This window comes from Erinaceus europaeus, chromosome 9, assembly GCF_950295315.1.
Source record: "Erinaceus europaeus chromosome 9, mEriEur2.1, whole genome shotgun sequence".
Classification (NCBI taxonomy): Eukaryota; Metazoa; Chordata; class Mammalia; order Eulipotyphla; family Erinaceidae; genus Erinaceus; species Erinaceus europaeus.
The window spans coordinates 117,780,939-117,789,881 of record NC_080170.1 but is presented as its reverse complement, the minus strand read 5'-3'; the positions used below and the strand labels follow the sequence as shown (position 1 = coordinate 117,789,881).

General features: G+C 38.6%; 1 protein-coding gene across 1 annotated transcript; it reads left to right on the top strand.

Moving 5' to 3' along the window:
* Positions 1-7,521: 7,521 nt before the first annotated feature.
* Positions 7,522-8,264, top strand: LOC103123005 (keratin-associated protein 21-1-like). The gene has a single exon (XM_007533619.2). The coding sequence runs from the start codon at positions 7,583-7,585 to the stop codon at positions 7,970-7,972; it is 390 nt and encodes a 129-aa protein (XP_007533681.1). The 5' UTR covers positions 7,522-7,582; the 3' UTR covers positions 7,973-8,264.
* The last annotated feature ends 679 nt before the right edge of the window (positions 8,265-8,943 follow it).

The window sequence follows — 8,943 nt, the reverse complement described above, 5'->3', positions numbered from 1 at the left end:
GCGCCAAGGAGGGGGGGAAGTGGGAGGGCTTTTATTGGGCAACAACCAGGGGTGAAGTGTTGGGACAGGATTGGTTGAAAAGGGCACTGTGAGAATATATAGGAAGTGGTAAAACCTGGGGGCATAGACTGCATCTGAATAATTCCTCAACATCACTTCTCAATTTCTCTCTGTTTCTATCAAAAGAAGAATGGGGACAATGGTTATAAAAATGACCACGGGAGCAATGGATTCCTGCTACTGGCATGGAGCTCCGGTGATAACTTTGGTGGCAAAACACGCATAAATAAATAATAAAGAGAAAGAAAGAAAACAAAATAAAACCAGGTTAGCCAGAGTAGCCTTGGATTTTTCCTTGATACAGTGCAAACCTATCATCTGACAGCCACCTGCTTTGCATTTCCCACATGCTGAAGCATTCTTAAATCAAACACAAAGGATCTGGGCTGACAGTCTAGTGGTAGAACTCAAGACCTGTATGCACCATGACCTTTGACATTGTTTATGCCAGGGCTAAGCTGTGCTCTAGTATTTATTTATTTAGTTATTTATATTTTGCCTCCAAGGTTATTGCCCTATTACCCAGCATATTTCCTAAGGAACCAAACATACCTATCCCTAAAGATTTGTGCATACCTATGTACATAGCAGCACAATTTGTAAAAGCCAAAACCTAGAAGCAACCTAGGTGCCCAACAACAGAGGAGCAAGGGTAATCCTACCATACTCTTACAAATTGGGGAAGGACCTAATTATCACGGCTCTCTGAAAGTCTGATTATTCTTTCATTATGTTCTTTGTCAGTCTGATAAAAGGCAAGATGCCACTTATTAGGCATATGTAAGATACATTTATATATCCAGAGAAGGTTATTTTTTTCCACAAACTCTGAACACATCTTTAAAATGTAAAATGTTTTGACTCTCCTTGTCAAAAGAATATTTGAGAAGTGTAGCTTGAGGGCATTAAGATAAGATATGATAATTGTATTTAGATAGTGTTGTATGCTTTACATTGGGTTGTTCTAGCTCTCCCCCGCCAAGAAAATTGGATCAGTCCTGCTAATTTTGTGGGCCCGCTTGGCCCCGCCCCAAGGAACCCCGAGAGGGTTCCAGAGTTCGAGAGTTCGAGAGTTGGAGAGTTGCAGAGTTCGAGAGTGCTTGACGCTGTCGCGGGACAAAGAGGCAGCAGAGTTCTGTTTGGTGATTAGTTTGGTTTAGTTTATGAATCGTTGTTCCTGAATAAAGAAATACAGCTTCCCTGCCCAGCCGTATGTCTCTGGTCGTCTCTGTTACCCGCCCGTGAAGCTAGCCTGGCCAGCTGGAGCCTCCGAATTTTAACAAGATAGAGATGGTAAATTTAGAGAAAATGTGTGTGTGTGTGAGAGAGAGAGAGAGAGACAGAGAGAGGGAGAGCGAGGTGGGGAGAGAGAGAATGTGTCTGGTGAATGTTGGAAAAAATAAAGATTAACTTCATAACCCCAACTCATCATGGAGGACAGGGGTGAACAATGATATGAGTACTTTCAGTACACAGAAAATCATCATCATCAAATTTTAAGTTTTTTTTTTATGAGAAGACACAATACATTTCTTTGGATAGATAATATGTATTGCTTATGTTCCAAATTGTAAAACACAATTATTCTTTCACATGCTTTAAAATCAGTGTTCCTACCATGTGTTATGTTTGGTGCTGAGAATAGAGAAATGAAATCCATCATTCCATCTATGAGTTAAAAAGACTTGGTTGGATGCACAACACTAGATTCTATGCCCATGAGCTCTTAGGCGTGCTTGCATTTGCTGTCGGGCTACCGAAGGAGAACAAAAAGGGAAAAGTAATCAATTAGAAGGTGGAAAGGGAAGACTAGAAAGAAATCAGGAATTCCTTCCCAATGGGCATGTATGAACAGAATTATAATGGATTGGTTGAAGTTCCTCAGTTAGTTATATGAGAGAAAATCGAGTTTAAAGAAGAGAAGTTTAGCATTAAAGCAAACACTTGGACAGCTTATTGCTAGAGGTGTAACCTCCAGTTAGAAAATTACAATAAAAAATTACAGCTTGGCTGTAGTACAGTGGATTAAACGCACATAGGCTTAAAGTGCAAGGTCTGGTGTAAGGATCTCTGTTCAAGCTCCCGAGGCTCCCCACCTGCAGGGGCGGGATTGCTTTGCAGGCGGTGAAGCAGGTCTGCAGTTTTTTTCCTCTCCTCCTTTCTGTCTTCCCCTCATCTCTGGGTTTCTGTCTTTCCTATCCAAACAACAGCTATAACAACAATAACTACTACAACAAGGGCAATGAAATGGGCAAACTGGCTTCCAGGAGCAGTGGATTCGTAGTGCAGGCACCAAGCCCAGTGATAACCCCGGAGGCAAAAAAAAATAAAAGAAAATTACAGTCAGGGGTCAGGTGGTAGCACATTTGGTAGAGAGCACGTGTTACTATGGGTAAGAACCGAAATTTAAGCTCCTAGTCTTCAGCTGCAGTTAGGTAGCTTTGTCAGCAGTGAAGCAGCGCTGCCGGTCTCTTATTCTCTCTCTCTCTCTCTCTCTCTCACTCTCTCTCTCTCTCTCTCTCTCTCCCTCTCCCTCTCCCTCTCCCTCTCCCTCTCCCACTCCTTCTCCCTCTCTCTTTTTCCTCTAAATTTATCTCTCTCTCTCTATCCAAAGTAAGAGAGAAAGTTAGATTAAAAGAAGAATGAGAGAGAGAGAGAGAAAGAGAGAGAGAGAGAAAGAGAGAGATAGAGAAAGAGAGAGAGAGAGAGGGAGAGCAGGTTAGGAAGAAAGTCACAGTCAGTGGCTATGCTCACAGTGAATTCTCAAACACTCTCCAGTTGGACTGTTCCACACGATAAGTAATAGTGAGGTATAGGTATTGAGTGTTTGTACTGTGATGAGTTCAAAAAGAAATGTGCTACAAGTACAAAATTCACAGCGGATTTCAGATAAAATATAAAATAGAACTCTATCAAATAATAAACACTGGTCATATATTTGTGATAACAGTTTAGAAATTTTTGCTTAAATAAAATATATTATGAATTCATCCATTTCTTTCAATTATTTTAAAATGTGGCTATTAGGAAACTGAGAATTACATTGTTATATATATATATATATATATATATATATATATATATATATGGAGAGAGAAAGACAGAGACAGAGAGGAAGAGACTGTGTAAGAGACTACTGCACCAAAGCTTCCTTCGGTGTGTCAGGGTCTCAGCTCAGACCCGGATCGTGCACATGGCAAAGCAGGGCAGAGCAGAGAACTACTAAAGTGAGATACTTCATCGGCCCTGTTATATTTTTATTTTACACTGTGGTTCAAGAAAGTCACATAAGCTAGCCAGGAAAGCATTCTGACTAGTATTCTGACAATTCAGGTCACCAATAAAGACCAAGGGACATAACCATGTCATCAAGCTGAAAGGAATAGATCATTCTAAGACAGTGAGACCACAGTAGCCAGTGTTGAAGACTTAGGGGGAACACTCAGTGAAAACAAAGTTTTCATTTGAGATAGTGTATTAAGCTAACAGAATTTGTCAACTTCCCATTTGATTAATACATAAAAAAGCTACATAAATTCCTTACACCAAACCACACTGACTGAGCTTCTAAACATGAATGCTAGTTTAAGTATTATAAAGATGAGTCTGACTTTCAATAACTTTATAAGCTAGTTGTAACTTAGAACTAGTCATGCTGGAGACACTTAAACCACTGACTTTAGCAGGCTAGACCTCTCAGTCCTGGTAGAGGTCATTAAATCATTAATAACACACCGTTGCCCACATATGCTAACACTGAGAAGACATTTCTTTGCCATTTTTGCAATAGCTATGCATTACTTGTAACAAAGAATAGAACATCCATAGAAATCAGTGAAGAAAAGATTCATTATTACTTTATAAGCAGGTCTGTTCTAAGGTGACACCATGTCCTATTGACACGCCAACTATTTTCTCCTTTTGTAAGACTGTAGCCCCTCAGAGTTTTATCAAATTATCATATCTTTCATATGGCAATAATTAGGAACCTCAGTTTCATGTAATGCATTGGCACTAAGGACTCATCTTTTATCATATTATTTATTTGCTTTATATAAAATTGCTGGAATTCAATCATTTATGACATAAAGAAATGCCAGTTTTATATAAAACTACCTTATATATTTATCACTACTGATAATAGTTTGATAGTTCCATAATTTTAATCAACAATCTCAATTTCTCATGCCAAATACAAAGGCATACTCCAAAGTTAGATGTTTGTTACATCATGTTTGTGTTCCAGAATTAATATGTGCTACAAAAGAAGATAAACAGACATTATATTGATTATTATATTGTTAGTAATTAATTAGTGGATTGCAGTGAAAAGTTTACTTCCTGATGACTTATTATTTTGTCACCAGATTCTATGAGTTACTTGAGAATCCCTCTTGGATTTAGCAAAGGGCCTGGTATCTTTAATTTAAAAATATTTTTGGAGGTGATCTGCTAGCAGACATTGATTGCAGTCAATTGAAGAACGAATGGGTAAGGAAAAATTGAATATAATCTCTCATGCAGTATGTGATAAAACAATAGCGACTGGTCTAATGGAAACGATTTGAGGGTTTTTCCAAAGCACAGAACTTATCCTGAAGTTCTAGATACACAATTTTCTTTCTGAAAAATGAAATGCAATTCCTTAAGTTTAAAGGATGGTGTTTAGGACACAGTGTTTGAATGATGCAGGTGCTCAGAAATTCTTGTAAATTTAAAGCGGGCTGTTTAGTCACAGTCTAGAAAACACAGTGAGCAGGCAAGAGAATGCGACATAAAAGTTACTCCGGGGGTAAGGCATGTGACGTGACATGTGAAAAGGATTGTGGGATTTGTAAGGAATGGAGTAAACACTGAACATACTTTCGCTGAAAGAATTGAAAAAGTGGGACACTTACAATTAGAAGACAAACCTAGACTCTGAGGTTTTTATGTTGCTGTGGAAGTTGTTGACTTAGGATTCTTTTGCTCTATACTGAGACTTGATAGTCTGGGAGATGCATCTCATCTATACGAATGCTACGGCTACTAAAGTCAACTAGTAGAGAATAGTTAACTGTCAATAAAGAGTTTGCAAGAGAAGAGCAGTTACAGTGGGCTCATTACTTAAATTCTCATTCTATCCCTGCATGGTTCTTAGAAAGAGTTATGGTGCCAGTTTGAGAGGGCACTGTATTACTTATTTACTATTTATTCTATGCTTTGGCTTAGTGCAAAGCAAAGAGGAAGAAATCTACATGCTAGAAGAGTAAAGCACAAGTTGCAAATTCTTAGCCTTCCTTCCTTCCTTCCTTCCTTTTTTCATTTCTACCTTCCTTTTGTCCCTCCCTCCTTACTTCTTTCCTACCTTCCCTCTTGCCTTCCTTACTTTTTTATTTTGTCCTTTCCTTCCTTTGCAACCAGAGTTATCTTTGGGCTTTGGTGCTTACACAACAAATCAATTAATCATGTTAAACAATTTTTCCTTTTTTTCTCTCTGATAGAGACAGGGAGAAAGGGAGAGAGGGAGTGAGGGAGGGAGAGAGAGAGAGAGAGAGATTACATCTGCATGACTGCCTTATTGATCCTGAAGCTCTTCCCTACAGGTGGAAACATGGGGTTTGAACCTGGGTCATCAATCATGATAATGTATACACAAAACTGGGTGAGTCACCACCTGGTGAAATGACCCATATCTCGATCATTTTCATCAGATGATACATTAAAAAAAAAAAACTGAAGGAGCCGTAACTAGGGTTTTACTTTATATTGTTTATGTATTTATAATTTATTTATTGACCAAAGAGGGAGAGAACCAGAACATCACTTTGGTACATGCAATGCTAGGAATTGATCTCAGAATTTCATGCTTGAGTATACAAGGCTTTATCCACTTGCCACTCTACCCCAAGCGGCTTGCCTGATTTTTATTATAGAAGTGGAATCAACTCAAGTCATTACTAAATAAGTCTTGAGTCTTGAGCAAATGATTTACTATTCTTGGACATCCATTTTTCTCATCTGTGACGTGTACATAAAATAAGCACTGTGACTTCTAGTTTCATATCACTTTTATAGAAGTGAAAGAAGTCATTCATTTGAGTGTGCCTTAACAGTTATAGAGAGAAATGAAAATAATAATAATAATTTTCCTATATATACTCTGTACCTTAAAATATCAATAGTAGTTTTTTTTCAAGTTAAAGAAAAATTGTGAGCTCCTATTAAATCACCACATAGTTCTTATTTCTTTAGATTCAAAGAAAACAAAGATAAAACTATTGGCTAGAAGTAACACATTTGACCAAGAGAATCAGAGCATTATAGTACATACAGCCTGTTTATATCACACATTCAGTGCAATAGTTAAGAGCAACTGTGGAAGAACATAAGGCTATGCTTAATCAACATAGTGAATGCTTCTTTTATGAAATCTGACCTAAGCTGGGTGACTGTGGCTACTGTTCTGTGTAAAAGAATCAGTACGTGTGGTCCTGGAGATGGAGCAGTGGATGGGACATTGAACTCTCAAGCATGATGTCCTGAGTTTGATCCCTGGCAGCACATGTACCAGAGTGGTGTCTGGCTCTTTCTCTCTCCTTCTATGTTTATCATAAATAAATAAATAAGTAAATATTTTTTTAAAAAAGGAATCAGTAGGGCATTAGCAAAAGTTGCTCATCTGGAAGGATGTCTGCTTTGTCCTATGAGTGACCTATATTTGAAACTGGCCCCTCTTTTCCTAGGGAAAAACTTAGCTACTGTGGTATCTCTACCCCTGTCTCTGCCTTTCTGTCTGAAAAAGTTGGTTCAGAGTAGTGTAACCCTCACGATAAGTAGGATTGTGTAGGTGCAATTGTGGTGTAAATGGAGATGCTTCAAAGAAAGTAACATATCTAAGAACAGTTTATTAAGTTAGTTTACATTAGACATAATCATTATAGATTTTACTTTTATGTACTAAATAAATTTTTATTCTTATACAAACTGAGATTTTCTTGTTATTTCCCTGTGCCTTGTTCCATGTACCATGGCAGAGATTATTAATTTTCTTATAGGCTACTATCTAGAAATGTCTTACTTTTTTTTTTTTTTTTTCCCATTTGGGTTGCCTGTCTCCTTCAGCCTGTGTGTTTCCCTGTTGCTTCTGAGGTGTGAAGTGCTACAGTATTTCCCAGGACCCAGGTATGTGAACCTGCAAGGGCAGGAGAGTTTATGTCTTCTGGAATAAAAAGCTAATTCTGTTTGATTACTTTCCTCAAGACATACTTGATCATTGGGTAAGGTGCATATGCTTTCTTGGAATTCTTTTGACTAGCCAGGGCCAAATTCCAGACAAGCACCTGATAAAGTTGTTGCCCTTACAATGATGAGCTTTCAAAAAATGAAAATTGTTGTGGTAATGAGGCTACAGACTCTGTGCCTTGTGTTCCGCCCTTTTCTGGAGGTGTATATAAGAGGTCTCAGCGCAGGAGGTGACATTCACACTTGAACTCTCCATCTGCTTCTCTACTGAACCACTGAACCTCCTCCTCTCTACACCATGTGCTGCAACTACGGAAACTCTTGTGGTAGCTACGGCTATGGCTGTGGCTACGGTTCCAGATATGGCTGTGGCTATGGTTCCGGATACGGCTGTGGCTATGGTTCCGGATACGGCTGTGGCTATGGTTCCGGATACGGCTGTGGCTATGGTTCCGGATATGGCTGTGGCTATGGTTCCGGTTACGGCTGTGGCTATGGTTCCGGTTACGGCTGTGGCTATGGTTCCAGATATGGTTGTGGCTATGGTTCCGGATATGGTTGTGGCTATGGTTCTGGATATGGCTGTGGCTATGGTTCTGGATATGGTTGTGGCTATGGTTCTGGATATGGCTCCTGCTGTAGTTATCGCCCATTTGTCTACAGAAAATGCTATTCTTCTTGCTGCTAGACTGCAGTGCATCTTTTCCTCTAAGATAATCATCCCAAGGCCATTGCTGTTTTGAAGTGTGACATCAGATTCGACTGAGTAGAGAATATTCAGAATCTGTGAGAAACTGGTTCTGTACTTGACAACCCTATGATTGAAGCAGTCTGAGTTATTCTACAAATGTTCCTGGTAAACAGAAGATATAATTTTGGCCACTGTCTACATGTATACTCATTAGGATCTTAGTCTATACTTAGACTAAGTCTGTTATCATAATTATTTCCAAATAAACATGTTTCTCTGACTCTAACAAGTTTTTGTATCTTTTATGTTGGACATATTATTGGTTAATGATTTTTCCCCCCTACTCCCATTATCTCCTAAGAATTTGGTAGTGTTAACCCTCCAGAGATGATCTCTCCAGTTGTATAAGTCTGACTTCTGTTCTCTCTTCTGTGCACCCTTGACATATGGTTACATACTATTACATACCTCTGACTCCTGTGTTCATAGTTGATATTATTCAAGATGTGTATGTAAGCATGTGTGTTTCATGCTTTTGGCCATTTACTCATTTCTTTCTTCTCACATTAATCAGCAGCAAATACTCATCATTTTATACACATATTAATATCACATACAGACAAATGCTTCAGAAAAATTACCATACAATTGTTGATGCATGGGCATATTTTCTCATCTTCTGTGGCAGATGTCTGCAGAATGCTCTCATCCCCAACTCAGGTCTTTTTCTAACATCGTGCACCAAGAATCCAAGGTCCCTTTTCAATCCTTCCTATCCCCTCCTTCCTCAGTATTTTCCTTTGGTGCAGTACAAACAACTTAGTCCAAGTTCTCCTTAGTGTTTCCTTGTGAGGATTTTACAATAGAATAATTTTTGAAAGAGGTGAATCACTATAGGAATTATTGAGCTCCCTGATATAGCAGATAGTCAAGAATCCAATGATTAGTAAGGATGATTTTATATAGAA

What these genes read in the sequence shown, in the direction of transcription:
- LOC103123005 (XM_007533619.2), top strand. Translation starts at nt 7,583, where the DNA reads ATGTGCTGCAACTACGGAAACTCTTGTGGTAGCTACGGCTATGGCTGT.